The sequence below is a fragment of the Molothrus aeneus genome, chromosome 24 (assembly GCF_037042795.1).
Source record: "Molothrus aeneus isolate 106 chromosome 24, BPBGC_Maene_1.0, whole genome shotgun sequence".
NCBI lineage: Eukaryota > Metazoa > Chordata > Aves > Passeriformes > Icteridae > Molothrus > Molothrus aeneus.
In genome coordinates this window covers 105083-120947 of record NC_089669.1, presented here as the reverse complement: position 1 = coordinate 120947, position 15865 = coordinate 105083, and the positions used below count along the sequence as shown (strand labels likewise).

Below are 15865 nucleotides of genomic sequence, written 5' to 3'. Positions count from 1 at the left end.
CCCACTATAAGTTAAAGGAAATGGTTATGTTTGCATTTTGTTTGAAGCCCATTCATTATTTTAAATTACTTGAGTTCTGTGTATATCTCCTTCAGTGTCTGATCTTCTATCAGAAACAGCTGCACAGACCTTTCAGCCTTGCTGTTCTCCTATTTAATAGTAAAGCATTAAAATACTTGGCATTATCAGAGTAAACCCTGGTCACTGATAATTCTCCTGACTGTATTCCCATAGTTAATGGATTTTTGTGTGCGTGCGATGTATTACTGTAATCATATCTGATACTGGTGTGTGTGAAGCTGGAGTCTGAAAGTTGGAACTACTTTACTCAAAAGAATTTTCATTTAAAAATCCTTAAGGTTGTAGGCAATTCATTAGGCTATGCAGGTTTTTTTTACTGCCAATGCAGGGCATAAAACCAACTTAAAATGCTGCCTTTCTGTGGAAGTCATGCATAGACTGAGAATGTCTACAGATGTAACGAGATACAGAGAAGAAAAGTAGAGACCTGTGCTAGAGCCGTGTAACTGAGTAGTATTGCTGCCCTACATACGGGTTTCCAAATGCAGCTGGTTTCAATTTCCTACTTTTTCTTTAGTTCCAAAGTGGTGCATGACCCCGCCCTGCCATGTGCTGGCTGGGGATGCCCTGCGGAGGCATGGCCTTGTCCCAGGAGCAGATGGAAGGGAAGGGGCTGGCATCTGCCCGGAGCTCTGCTGATGCTCTCCCCGCTCAGAATGTGTTTTGGCATGTGAGCTGAGTGCTTGTGCATTTAGGTGGTTTAAAAAAAAAAGCTGTTTGTTACTGGTTGTGCTTAGACCAGAGCTGCCCTCTGTGGATGCAGGAGAGTGTCCCCCCACCCTGCGCATGGATACGCTGGAGCAGGCAGGGAAATGAGCTCAGGGTAGGTGGCAAAAGGCTAAGAACCTCTTGGTTTCACAGTGCTGGATCACAAAATCCCAGAATGGTTCAGGTTGAAAGAGACTTTAAGGATTATCTCATTACATAGGCAGGGACACCTTCCACTAGACCAGGTTGCTCCATGCCCAGTCTAAGCCAGCCTTGAACACTTCCAGCCACAGCTTCTCTGGAGAACCTGTCCTAAGGCCTCAGCAATGTCACGGGGAGGAATTCCTTCCCTCTGGCAGTGGGAAGCCATTCGCCCTTGTCCTGCAGTTCAGGCTTATTCTTCATTTCCAAGCTTCAGTGGTTCTGGTACATCTGTGAACAATGGCAAGTCTTAACTGGGTACCAAGTGTTATTTTCATACACTGCCCAAATGGCACTGACAGCTCTAGCTAGATTTTTTTTTTTCATGGCAGATCAGGAACCCACCCATAGATACTCACACTCTAGAGCCTTCTGTTACAGGTGACTTTTTCTATACAGACAGAACTAAAATCCAGGAGGATTGCATCCAAGCTCCCACTGTTTACATTTCATATGTTGTCCCTCTCAGCTCCAAGTATATTTTGGAATAAATAGCGCGTGATTTGCCACTCCTTCTTGTGTTTCTCAAATATGTTTTGGTGACATGCCTTCGAAAGGATATTTTAGTTATCTTCAGAAATTGAAATGCTTTAATGATGGAATTTCATGCGCAAACACAATCATATTAGTTTTGCACTGGTTTGCTTACAGTGGCCAGATTTATTGGGAGAATCTTTCCAGCCCTGTAGGATTTCAAGGAAACAGCACAGAATGGGATATTCAAGAATGTGGAATGAGAAGCTTTGTCTCTCTGAATCGGTCACCACCTCAAGTGAGGATCTGAAGGCATCCTGTGAAGGCTGGTGTTGAACACCTCTTAGTTTTTAGTAATGAGTGATCTAAATCTGGAGGCTTAAAAAGTCAAAATACATAGTTATTGGTGGTTCTGGAGTCGATTTTCTTACTGACAAAAGTAAAAAAATCCCCAAAGTCAACTGGGATGTACATTCTGTAATGGAGTTTGTGGTAACTTTATTTCCTTAATCTGGATCAACAGGTTTTCATTTCTTTCACTAGTACTGTAAACACCGTGTCAGTATTTTGAGCAGTCTGGTAAATGATTTATTAATACTGTAATGCTTATCTCTACCATAATTTCTGTAAGTTAGGCTATATTACCAGGAATTTATTGGATGGCATATAGCAAACTATGACTAAACAAGCCTTTTGGTATAACCCTGTCTAATATTTCTCAGCTTTCAGATAGTAAATGAGTTTGGTTTAATGGATTATTGTGGCTGTGAAGAGCCTTGAAATGTAATGCTTCACCTGACAGGGAGCTTGCCTGCATTTTGAAGAAGCTGCAGTTTTTCAGGGAATGAGCAGAAGTTACCCGGAGTCCAAAATGGGGCCAAGATCTCTTTTCCCACATGGGTCACTGGTTCAGGCATGGTTGTCACCTCACCTCCCAAAGTGGCCTGGATGTTCTTTTGGGGGGGAACTCGTCTCTTCCACAGGCTGAGTCCCAGCTTGGGTTCCTACCTTCATCACCTGGAAGGGAGAGAGGGAGGTGTTGAGTGTGAGCATGCCATGGAGCCCTTGGTGGCCTGGGACACAAGCTGCCAGGCATTGCTGCTAGTCTCAGCCTTTCTCCTCAAAAATCCCAGGGCTGTGGGCCCCCTTCCCTGAAGAAAAAGCAGGCTTCTGCACAGGAGTCCATCTATGCTTCTAACCCACAAAATGAGGAAGCACCTGCTGACTGGGTTGGACATTCTCAAAATGATCTAGTCTCTTTTCTGTATTAGTCGTAATAATTTGAACCTCACACCTTCTCCTTGTGTTGAGAGCATCAGTGTGTATTTGCCAGGTCACAGTGAAGTACTTGCAGGTGGAGGACGGCAGGTACTCACGGCTGTTTCATCACTGGGTCTTTCCAACCTCTCCACATTTCATAAATACAGTGATTCTCTTGCATGCTTGGAAATCATTCATTGTCCTCAGTGAATGCACGTGTTCAGATCTGGAACTTACGTGAAATCATCATATGTTAATAGTTGTTGGGGAATATAAGAAAGCTAATGTGTTACACACTGATTCTAGCTTGTGTTTCCTGGCACTGCATCCCTGATTTGTGGAGCTGAATGTTTCCTTAAATGGCTTTTGCTTGATCACATCAAAAATCACTTAATCTCAGTGGGTGCATTGACAGCCCAGTTTAATTAAACAGTAGCTGTTTTCCACTTGATGAGCCCTGAGAATTCCTATTTTAGTTAGACTGTGAGTGAAATCATGGAGCTGCTTTATAGCTCTCAACGCGTGTTTCACTGGAATTTCCATAGTCAATGGCCTATGGCAGCCACAGCTTATGTAACACATCATACAGCTGAGCGGAGCCCTTGCATACTCTGGGTTTCTGTTCACAGTGTGGAATTCTGGATGTACCAGATGATACTCTGGTTACATTTCTCCTGTGCTGTGCTCTAAGTGAGAAAACAAGATTGCATCTCAGTATGTAATATCTCCAATTTTCACCCTGTGCTGTTCAAACTCCCCTGGGGAGGGGAGCGAGGAGACTTGGGGGTGGAATTAAGGGGATCAGCAGGAGGTGGCGGCAGATCACTGCGGGCTGGGCCGGGACAGCTCCTTCCTGCCCGGTCCTTGAACTGTGGGGGCTGTGTTTTGGTGGATGAGAGGCTGGGCATACCCTGGCTACATGCACTGGGACCCAGAAACCAACCCTACCCCCAGCCCCCTTTGTCCCCTTAATTTGTCTCCCTAATTCACAATGCTGTGTTTTACTGCACTGGCACTTGGGCCTTTTTTTTTTTTTTTTTCTCCAGTAACTTAATATTCTCCCCCTACTCCAGTGGGCATATACTCATCTGATCAGTCCTTTTTGGTTAATTTAAATTAAAACTGAAAACAAGAGGCTTGTGCCTGTTCATCTGGGTTAAAATAAAGTATATTATTCTTCTTGACTGGTGCCTGTGTTGCTGGTGTCATCCTCTAGAAGCGGCTCTGCAGCACAGCAAACACCAACCCAACATTTATCAGGTCATTTTGGAGAGGCTGATACATGAGGTTTTCCTAAAAGCCTGTGTGAAAAAATATAAAAGAAGCATGCTCAGCTCCTGGCAGGAAAATAATCTGACTTTTGCCAGAGGTTGCCTAAAGCATCCTTACAATTACTTTATTTTTCTGCTTTCTAATGCACACCATCCTCTCTGTGAATTTCTGTAACTTTTCCTCTGCCCACTATTTTGTTTGACTTTTTTCTGTTTTCCCCAGGCAATCCTGTCAGTCTTCAATTCAGTCATCTTGGTCTCACAGTATAGTGTAGTCTCCAAGCTTTTAATATAAAGATTAACCCCTCAATATTGGTGTATCCTTAGTAGCAGCCTTGCCTTTGTTTTGTCTTTAAACTGAGTTGATATTTATTGAAAAGGGTTTATAAGCTTTTAAAATTTTAAACATGAAGAGGGAAAGATCAGTGGGTAAATAAAGTCTGTAATTCTACATCCAGAACAGATTCTCACATATTGACTGGTTTTTTTCAATGTGCAGTACTCTGAAAGTAGCTGATGAACAGATCCATCTGCCTCAGTGAAATATAAGTGTATTGATCTGCCTAAGTGAAATATGCTGGGATTGCTGAAGTGCATATCTGGCTTTGACCAGGAGATGGATGGACCATTCCAAATCTGGTCGTCTTCTTCCCAAGATCAGGCCAGGCGTGCAGACACAAAAAAGCAGGCCAAGGGAATAAGGGAAGCAAAACAAACCAAGCGCGCGGTAATATTACTATTTCTGTAAGTGAAGCAGATGCTTCAAAGACAACGTCTGCTGGTCCACTGTTGAAAGTGAAACAAAATAACCTTTGTTAGGTTCCATATTCCACGATGTGTTGTACTCCTTATGCTGCAGGAAGCAAATCCAAAATTTTATGAGGAACAGTTCATGCTGGTAAAATAGGGAATTGAGGTGGGGACTGTGGAGTTGCAGTGCATTCCTGGGAAGGGGTTGGTTGGAGAACTGCATTAGGAATTGCTGTTGCTTGTGTGATTGCTGGACAGCCACAAGGACGATGCTGAGGTGTTGTCCTAATACTGCAAAATGCCTTTTATGTGTTTGGAAGTAATTTTTAAATAAATGATGGTGTTTAAGGAGATGAGAAGTCGATTTCATTTGGAGCTCAGGATTTGTGTTCAGCACAGGATGTCCTGCTTGTTCAGAGGGTGTGCTGGGCTTATTCTCTCTCCTTGCATGAGGGTTTAAGGTCATTTTGTAATCTGTGGACATCACTGACCTCTCTGAAGGACTGATAGGTAATCTTGGTTCTATTTTGAAATACTCGTCGTGACATGGAGGGAAGAGGGTGCGGATTGAAATTCAGTTTGCTGTTGGTGAGTGGTGGTTGCTGAGGGTATGTTTGAGAGTTGAGAACAAGATATGGAATGCCCTCACCTTGGCTAAAAGGGAAGGGTAAGTATAAACTTGCCACGGCCAAAACATGCAACTAGCTTTGCAGAAGTGACACATGGTTGGGAAAACTTGGTTAGTGGTGGGAGGATTTTGATGGTTTGGATTTTTTCCAAATTTTACATATATGTAGGTACTGTAATGGTTGAAGATGTAGGTGAATGGGCCTTGTATGAGGACTGCTGTGGGGTCTGTGATCTGTTTGAGGTGGTCTCCTCGGCAACTTTGAGCTCATAGGCTTCAAAGGCTCCTGTCAGAAATGCTTCTGGGGCAGGTTTAGGCGTTTCATAACCTGTTGGTGATGTAATTTTACAGGAGCAGTTGTCTGTTCCAGCCTTTTTCCCTGCTGTTGTGCTACACCAGCATCCATCTGCTGCTGCCCATCTCCTTCTCTAGGTTTGGAGACAAAGGTTGAGCTTTTTCCCTAAAGCCCTGAGTGTTCTGCTGTAGTGCCTAACTTAAATTTACCAAGGTCACTGAACCCTATTTACTGTGTTTTCTGGGAGGCTGACAGGGTACAAAAGATTGGTTTGTACCCTCCTGTCTGAAGGATGAGACAGTAATACAAGAGCTCAGTTATTTGTGTGCTGAAGGGGCCATGGTTCTCCAGTGATGTGACAGATTCACTAATGATACCTGACAGAAGTATTGTAAAGGAGTAACTGTAAAAAAACCCAACTCCCTTCTATTACGCAATGTTTTTAAGAAGGAAATATTTTCTTTCTATAATTTGAAGAATGCAAGTTCCCATGTGACAAAATATTGAACTCAGGTGACTGGTGAGTAGGTGTAAATTGAATGGAAACTACTTCAAAATACAGTTAAATAGTTTCTTGTCTGTAGAGACTTTGAATTTTGGTAATAGGTTTTGTATTTTAATACTTTATATTGATTTTCAAACAATTCCAGACTATAGTCAGTGCCTTGTTCAGGAGATGAGGGGGAATGGTTGTTAGTCAGCTCTGCTTAAAACCACTGTGCCAGAAGAAATTCTTGCCCGTGACGGTCGTGAGGCCCTGGCACAGGGTGCCCAGAGAAGCTGTGGCTGCCCCATCTCTGGCAGCATTCAAGGCCAGGTTGGATGGGGCTTGGAGCAATCTGGGATAGTGGAAGGTGTCCCTGCCCATGGCAAGGGGTGAAACAAGATGAGCTTTAAGGTTCCTTTCTGACAAAAACCATTCTGAGATTCTGTGATTTGATAGCACAAAATGATACTTTCCATCAAGGTTGTTGTATTTAAAACAACGCAACTCTTCCAGCTGCGTGCTTTTTCTGAAACTACTATAGCAGTAAAACAGAGTTCTTATTGTGAGATCCTGATTTCTTTACAGATTATTCTAATTTATTCTTTTTTCTTTCTAAGGAAAAGTCATCAACAAGGACTTGCGCCACTACCTAAGCCTTCAGTTCCAGAAGGGCTCGATAGACCACAAACTTCAGCAAGTGATCAGAGACAATCTCTATTTGAGAACCATCCCTTGTAAGTATGTAAAGATCAGCCTCATTTCATCTGTTCCTGCTAACTTCCACATAATTCATGAGTTTGAAATACCTTCTCTCTTAATCTGATTTAGATTTTACCTTGTAGTGGAGACTTCTGGCTTTGCTACAGTAGCTTCACATCTGAAGTTGTCATGAATTGGTGCAGCCAGTATGGATTGAAAACCAGCAAAAACTTGAGAATTCAAAGTTCAGATTGTTTCAGTAATATCTGTGTGTGGCTCTTCACAAATTTGTCAGTAGTTGTTAGAATGACCCAGCCACCACAAGAAATAAATCTTTCTCAGCATGATCAAGCAGTGCCAAAACATCCTGAATTTTGTCAATGTGTTGTGGTTTTTTTCTTCACAAAGAGCAAACTGAGACCTTAAGTGTCAAGTGCATTTGGCAGAGCAGGGCAGCTGGGAGGAGGGGTTGGGTGCAGAAGGGGTGACAGTGGCAGAACGTACAGGCAGACTGTTTGCTCATCCTGAGAAGACTGATTATAAAAAGGCTCATCATTGACTGTTTAAATATTCATTGCACTAAAAACTTTGTCAAGTAAAGTTTTTGTATCTACAGGAATTCTACTCTCTTCTCTCTGAGCACACCTGAGAGTTAGCGGCTTTCTTAAACTGCATTTCATTATTACTAGCTTTTATTTACTAGCTCTTGTTCATGCTGCTGCCTGAAAAAAATGATACATGCTTTTAAAATGCTATTTGGTTGTAGGCAGTAATGAATTGTAATGAATCAGTGAAGTTCTTTCAGGAGAGCTTTAATTAAGCTGTTATAACTATGGGAGGCCTGTTTTTATAGACAAACACTTTGAGAACCTCTGCATTAACGCAGCAATTTACTGATAAAGTTTACCTACAGCCAGGGGTTGGAGTGTGGCTGAATTACACTCTGAATTGTAGGTTAAAAAATAAATTCTGTGCTGAGTTACGGATTCGGTGGCCCAAAAATCAAATGTGCTTAGTCATGATAACCTCATTGCAAATTAGAGAGCTGGTGCTGGTGGAAATAGGGAAAGATGCAGCACCCTTACAGCTGGGTTAAAATAAAATAACCCAGACTGGGATTGCGTGTCGTCAGCTGCCACAAAAGTTGTTGTTGGTTCACTGACTATGAGAAAGCATTCTCTATTAATTGCCACCTCACCGAGCTGCTTCCCTCCTCCTCCCCCAATACCCGAAGTGTTGTTCCTATGGAATTTACCGTCTCAGTTTTTATACATTATTGTTCACTTGCTTACCAAGAGTTGTTTTAACTCTTACTGAAGTGACATAATCTTTGTATAAAGATTTGAAAATACATTGTTTTTACTGAACTGTACAGCAGGCAGCATTTGGTAACAAGCAGCATTTAAGTGTCTTACAAGAGTGTTTTCTCTGTCTTTGCAGGCACTACAAGGGCTCCTAGAGATGGGGAGGTCCCTGGGGTAGACTATAATTTCATTCCTGTTGAGCAGTTTAAAGCGTTGGAAGAAAGTGGAGCCTTACTAGAAAGTGGAACATATGATGGTATGTCAGTGATGTTTAATGGAATGGGAATAAGGACCCAGTACTTGTGTTCAGGTGTAGCTCCTTGTGATACCAGCTTTCCTGCTCACTTGATGGTCGTGACAGTAGTAGAGAGACAATAGTTAGTTTGGTTTTGGGTTACTGTGAAGAGGAGGAGCAATCCTGTTTTAAAGCTTTCTAATAATCTGCAGATTGTCCTTTCAACTGCTCTTAATCCCACCAGATTATTTTCACCATTGCATTTTTGGGAAGCATTCTGAAAAGGTTTGTCTGTGCCTGGTACAAATTTAAGAGAATTTAGTCAATTTTGTGTACACCTCAAGAGAATGGAGCCATGTTCTCCTCTCAGGTGTGCATCAAAAGGACAAAAGGCAAGAGAAATTCTGACCCAGCAGAGAAACAAAAGCATTTTTCAATGAAAAGTTGAACATCACTAGACCAGATTGTAGGAAAGGTGAGTTTGTTAAATGTGGTGAGGAAAAACATTGTAATGGAGATGGTGATCAATCCCGTGAAAGGCTCTGTGCCTCTGGTTTTCCTCATCCCACACTATCTTATATTGTCCAGTCTGTGGAAATCTAGTAAGCAAATTTAGGCGACATTAGTAGTTTTTTTTCTTTATTCCTGAGCTGCACTTTATCTGACTGTCCCCTCTCTGAGCCTTGCCCTTGCTTGATATTTGCAGAAGGGTTTTCTTTCTATATGTATGTATTTCCATGGTCAAAACCATATCCAGGCACTAAAAGTTACTCCAGCAGGAATTCTGGGAAGCTTCCTTGCTTTGTGCTCAATTCCCTAATAAAAATCATATGAGCAGTCAGGAGAGAGGTCAATTGCTGAAATTCTTTTTCCAGAAAACAGCAGATGAGTCCTTTGTACTATATTGAAGGAAAAATCTGTTCTTTTTTCTGAAGTAAAAATATCAGCATGTTGATATGAAGCCATATCAACATCTTTGTTTTGCAAGTGTATTGTCAGTAGAAAATTGCAAGTGTTAAAAATCAATTACTTGTTAACTGGTTTTATGGAAATAAATACCTTGTGTCTGCATAAAAGTAATTTGCTTTTTGACTTCAGTATTTCTGTTGCTCCAAATCCATCTTTTTCTTTAGAAAACTTGTAGCAGGATAAAAGTTTTCAGATAATCTCTTGGTTTTTGACAATTAGTGCTGCATTAGCAAGAAGTCAGTGTATGAATAAATAGGCTTTGACTGTTGATTTAGTTTTGGTAGTGCTGATGTCTTCTTTGAGGCTTTAAAATGTCACCAAAATACATTTGCATGGGCACTAAACTGGTAACAGCCACTGCTAGCGCCTTCAGCAGTGCTGAAGTATCCTGAAGTATTAGTGCTTCAGTGCTCCTGATTTCTGTCTCATTTTCAGGTAATTTTTATGGTACTCCAAAGCCTCCAGCAGAGCCCAGCCCCTTTCAGCCTGATCCAGTGGATCAAGTTCTTTTTGACAATGATTTTGATACTGAATCACAGAGGAAAAGAACCACATCCGTCAGCAAAATGCAAAGGATGGAAAGTTCTCTCCCTGAAGAGGAGGAAGAGGAAGAAAAGGAAGCAGTTAATGGCAGCGGAGGGATAGGTTGGTTGACAAGGGGAGAAATTCCCTGGAGTATTGTATGAATGGACATGGACTATACAAAAAACATTTGTGCTTCCTTAGTTTAGGTGAAGTATGAAGGCAGTTTCTGTTCAGACTGGTGCTTCTATTTGATTTTGAGATGACCTTTTAAAAAGAACCAGCTGTTCTCCCAGCCAGATGTGCAGTTGCATCATAAAATGCACTGCTTGGTCAAGAACATGTGGTGCTGGATATGGGCCAGGGCCAGTTACACGAGCAGGAAGGAAAAATTTGTCCACTCTTGAAATAACAGAGTCCTTCACAGCGTGGAATTCATACCCTGCAAATGTTACTGTTGAATTTTGAGGCAATCACTGAATTTGTACACAGGAGATTTTAAGGAAGTGATTGGTTGAAGGGGCAACATTGGCTCATACTGTAAAATTTTCGGATGATTTTGCCTGGGGGAACTATCGCACAACCTGAAATCACCCAAGGTGGGGGGGCGCTTGTAGTGAGAAACAAAGCCAAGCATGTTGAGACTGGAGCAGTGTCCATCAGGACCTTTCTGGGATTGGCAAGGTGCCCTTTTCCTTTTGCTGTCATGGTTACTCATCTGGAGGGGGGCGAATTGATGGTGGAGAGGAACTGTCACATTGCATTTGCAGTTGATCCTGTGTGTGACTGTTTAGGACAGAGTTACACTGACCAGACCTGACCTAGTCTTGTCATCTTCAGGGCTGGCAACACCACAGAGGGGCCAATGGTCAGGCTGGTGGTTGGGTGAAGGTCGTGGACATAGTCATGTCACAGCGGGTATCAAGCATAACCTCAGTTCTGAAGGGTAGAGGCTTCTATTTAAAGTTTCCTGCCAGAATTTTTGGGATCTTCTTTCTAGTTGTGGCTTGTAGCAAGCTGTTGTTTATTTTACTGGCAGTTTGGGTCTTCTCTACATTTCCTTCTGATTCTTTAAAGAATATTAGTAGGATTTTTTTGATTGTTTTATGGCATTACAAACACTGTTCTCTCTGTAGAAATGGCAACAGAGCATAGTCAACTTGGATTTCTGCCAGTGTCGATTTTTCAGAGTAGGCTCAGGCACAGCATACAAGGTTAATTCTGTTTGGCAGGGGAAGAGCAGAGTTCAGTCTTTTCATGTCAGCTTTTCGAAGTTCACATCTGAAAAAAAAAAATGCACCTCACATAGAGAGATGTGTTTGACATCCACTCGTAGCCAGATTAAGAGGGTGGTTCTTTGTGAGAAACAACATAAGCATCTGACAAACACTTTCCCTGAACAACTACAGGAGACAAAGAAAAACATTCAGATTCTCCTGACTGGATGAAACCTGTTCCCAGCTACAACCAGACAAGCAGCAACATGGACTTCAGAAATTATTTGTCAAGGGATGAGACCCTGGAACCACTACCCAAGAACTGGGAAATGGCCTACACGGACGCTGGCATGATCTACTTCATTGAGTGAGTAACTCAACTCCTTGGAGGAGACAAGTGCTGGTGGCTGCAGTCTGGAAAGCTTGCTCTTTCACCTCTCTTCTTCTTGTGCTGCTTCTATTTCTTTATGAAATTTACTATTTTCCTACTGTTACACTCCTTACTCATCGTCCTCAATGTTGCACGCTCGGTAAAATGCCCATTGTGCAGGAAGACCATATGGTTCCACCTGCAAAGTCAGTTTGTTTGTTCTAAGTTTTGTATCTCACAGATACAAAGCTGGCTGAGTATTGCTAAGTGACACGTGACATGGAAACTTCCTGTTTAGCTGTTTAGCTTCTCTGCTTGTGTTCCTTGGCTGGGAATGGACGTTTCAAAATACAAATAGCCCAGATGAAAGCCCAGGATAGGAAAGTAGCTCATGTGTGCACATGTAAAACTGCCTCATTTATGAGTTCTAAGGCAAAAATGAAACAGAAACCTTCCTGAGAGTTTAGCATATAAGGAGGCTAAACATTTTTTTTTTCCTATCAGGTAGAAGCAGCTGCTGTTCCCATATGAGCTTTTGGGGGGCTGGGGGGAGGATCTGTGCCTCCAACACTTCCTGTGTGCCCTGGAGAGTCTCCAGTGTGCTGATGCCTTTTCTTTGTAGCATTTTGTGACGTGACTGAGGCACAAATAAAGGTTGTATTATCTAAAGTCTACATTTTCCTACAATAGTAAATACTTGAAGGAAAGTTTCTTCAGTGTGAGGGAGTTCTCTTACTGGCATGTGTTCTGCTCCACAGTCACAACACCAAGACAACGACATGGCTTGATCCCCGACTCTGTAAGAAGGCCAAAGCTCCTGAAGATTGTGAAGATGGAGGTGAGATGTTCAAAATGCATTTGCCACCTGTCACTGATAAATGTATGAGTTTATTCCAGCTGGATACAGTCCATTACTTCCGTGGAAGAAGCTTCTCCCCGGTAGATGTGACTCTGGAGCTGGCTGAGTGTTGAGTGTCCCCTGTTTGGTGGCAATAGGAATTTACATAAGACTGGGAAAGTCCATGGTGTATTTTCCCTGGAGTAGTAGAATCTGGCCAAACAAAATGTTTATCTACATTCCTGAGCAGAATATGAGATGTTTTGTTCCAGTGTCATTCTTAAGGAGAAAGCTGCATGTGAGTGATGTTCTCACTGGAAACTGTTGTATAGGTGGAATATGGCAGAAGAAGGTCCATAAGTAACAGAATATAGGAATAACAAAGAAGGTATGGCAAAATACATATTTCTGATGATAACGATTGCATGTGACATAGTATTTGAATGCAGAAGCTAAGGGAACAATCTGACTGATTGATTTAAATTCCTTCAAGACTTCCAGGTCAGTAGCCTCCAGGCAATTAGGCAATTTCTGCAACCATTTCCTACACAGGTGGGCAATTTAGTCTGCTAGGAAAGAGCATCAGGTAGCTCTGTCTTCAGCAAATGCTTGACATGTTCCAAAAGCTGAAGCAGGCTCAGAATGACCTGTCATCCTCCAAAATTGCCCAGCCTAACAGCCATGTATCCATAATGAAGCCAGCTGGAGCAGCTTTATTCTGCTGCTTATTAAACGTACATGCAGCTCTTTAAACAGAGATTCGGGATATCCAAATGAACAATACTTAAATTAATAGACCCGTTGGGTCTTTAGTCAGACCCTGTGGACCAATACTGGTATTAGTAATTGGTAATATGCTGTCATATGCCAAGGAGATTCCTGTTATTGTCAAACTTAGGGCAGCCTCAAACAAGATTGCAGGGCAAATTTATCCTTAAAATGTCTGGCTGACTATATTCATTATTCTAATATTTAAATTTCCATGGTCAAGATAACTAGAACAATAAACTTGATAAGCTGACCTCTGTGGTAACTGCTTATTACCTTCAGTCAGTCATGAGCTGCTGGCACCGTCTTACCAGATGCTAAATTTGCCATAAAAAGGAGCCTTTTGCATGTAATTTTCAGTACAAACAGGTCTTTAAGTTTATTTATGTTTAAAGTTGCGGGATTTCATTGAATACAAGGCTCATCATTTAGTGCAAGAAGGAGTAAAAGTTGCAGGGCTTCAGATTCCCTGGAACGGGTTTTTACCTTTCATCAGGGAAGAAAACGGGACCTGAATTTTCCTCGTATTTTTCATGAGCCTAGGTGTTCTTTAATGAAAACTCTGATATTTGTGGATAGTTTTCCCCTGTAATGGAGAATTCGGTCTTTCTGATTGCAGAACTTCCTTATGGATGGGAGAAAATAGAAGACCCTCAGTATGGGACATATTACGTTGAGTAAGTGCTAATTATTGATTTGGCATACATAAAAATTGAGCATGAAACTCTGAAGTCCTTGATCCCCAATAAGTAGCGATTGTAATGCAGTGAAAGGCCAGGTTGGACAGGGCTAGGAGCAATCTGGTCTGGTATCCATACTTGTAGCAGGGGGTGGAACTGCTGGATGGGCTTTAAGGTTCCTTCCAGTCCAAAACATTCTGTGATTCTGTGAAACTATTACATATATCCAGGAAAAACAGTTCTTGGGTTGCAAACTCATGGCACAAACTTCTGGTAGCACTGGCATGAGGGAAAATCCACAGTGTGACCTTAAAGACTTAAGGACTGTTTTTCATTTGGGGAAAGAAAGCAAGTTGCAACCAAAATAATTTATAGATGGAAGTGAGCTGATGTCATTTTTCTTAGCTTACCAAAAACAGAGTCACTTGATTTAAGAGTGGCACCTGATAACTTTAAAAGAGTAAAAATAACTTGTAGACCATTGCTGTTTTCAAAAAGCCAAGTCAATAACCACTAAACTGCTGCAGGAGCTCTTTTGAATCTCCTTCAGGCCAGAGGAAATTAAATCTCTCCTTAACCATGGAGAAGAAAAATGGTAGAGGTGAAAATGTAGCTTCAGAGAACAAGCAAACATTTTTCACTTAGCAAAGCCAAGGTATTCGAATTATGCTCAAATTTGTTGGTTTTCCCCTCCTATGCTGTACTTCTCTATCATCTGCTAGGGAAAAGGTGATGCCTGAGTTTGTAAATAGTATAGGTCGATGGGTCAAGAGAAAAAGCAGGTTTGCTCGGATCTAAACTATTACAACTCTGCCTGGCGATTAAAGGAAGTAAAATTTTATTTGCCTCAAAGTAAGTAAACCGCTGGAAGAATGAGCATATTTTCAGTATTAGTTATGAGAGGTTTTTTGTTCATTTCTCCAGAGCATTCATCTGACATAATGAAAAATAGTGTTTGTAGATGTGGTTTTTTTGGGGTTGTCTTTTTTGGGAAGGAGTCAGAATGTTTTCTGTTGAAATCCTGACCTACCTTTTGTATGCCTGCAGTCATATTAACCAGAAAACTCAGTTTGAAAATCCAGTATTGGAAGCCAAAAGGAAAAAACAGCTAGGACAGACTGATGCTGGCCCTTCCAAATCAGGTATCACTGAATGTTGTGTTCTTTGTCACATATATCTTTATCTGCAAGTATGCTTTATAAAAACCCAATTCTGGAATTCATGAAGGCATCAGCCTTGTCTTTTCACTAGCCATTACAGTGTTACCCTCCAAGATCTTTTGGGTTTTTTGAAGGAATTTTTCATGTTAAAATTGAACCGACACACTAAGACTGCTTCTAAATCATTTTGGTTGTTCTGAAGCCGGTTGTCATAAACAGCTTTGGAATATATGGAGGGTTAGAAGAGCCATCTGGAAGTGCAGGTAAAGCCACACCTGGAGTTTTTATGCTTTTGATCTACTTTAAGCTTGGTATTCAAGGATAAAAATTGGGAATTTGAGGTGGGAGGTTTGCATACAGCTCTGTTGCAATCTGTCCAGAAAAACTCTTTTCCATGCCCTGAATTCAGCTGGAAAATGAGTGTAGCACTTCCCTGTCTGTTTATCCTTTAAAACTGCTTCAGAAGCTGATCAACAATAAACAAATCATTAACCTTTGTGACACCTTAAAAATAAACAAAAAACTTAGCAGAATTAACCCTGGCTTACTGCCCTCCTGTCTCTGTGTTCCATAATTCCAAAGGACCGGGGAGGTCTCTCTTCACTCGAGATCCATCCCAGCTTACTGGAGCACTCATAAGGACATCCCTGAAGAAAAGTACTATGGGATTTGGCTTCACAATCATCGGAGGGGACAGGCCTGACGAGTTTCTTCAGGTGAAGAATGTGTTAAAAGATGGACCCGCTGCGCAAGATGGAAGAATTGCTCCAGGTCAAGTATTATTTCTGTAAGCTTCCATTTCCTGGGGTACTTTGGGGAATACAGCTTGAGGCACAGGAGGTTGGAGGACTCCATACACATCCTCACTAAATTAAATATTTTCATATTTGTGAAAGATCTTTGCAGAGCAGTGGCTGAAAAGGAAAAGAAGCAGCATTCTAGATAAAA

The 15865-nt window shown here is 41.7% G+C and overlaps 1 protein-coding gene across 4 annotated transcripts in view; it reads left to right on the top strand.

Annotated features, from left to right (window-relative positions):
* The window catches only part of MAGI3 (membrane associated guanylate kinase, WW and PDZ domain containing 3), a 57465-nt gene that overhangs the window by 20131 nt on the left and 21469 nt on the right, over positions 1–15865 (top strand). For all 4 annotated transcript variants that reach the window (XM_066565124.1, XM_066565123.1, XM_066565122.1 and 1 more), the window contains exons 2-9: positions 6773–6889; positions 8295–8414; positions 9798–10007; positions 11294–11468; positions 12230–12309; positions 13697–13754; positions 14805–14899; positions 15500–15688. In XM_066565124.1, the coding sequence (XP_066421221.1) occupies positions 6773–6889; positions 8295–8414; positions 9798–10007; positions 11294–11468; positions 12230–12309; positions 13697–13754; positions 14805–14899; positions 15500–15688 (1044 nt within the window). The remainder of the gene's footprint in view (positions 1–6772; positions 6890–8294; positions 8415–9797; positions 10008–11293; positions 11469–12229; positions 12310–13696; positions 13755–14804; positions 14900–15499; positions 15689–15865) is intronic.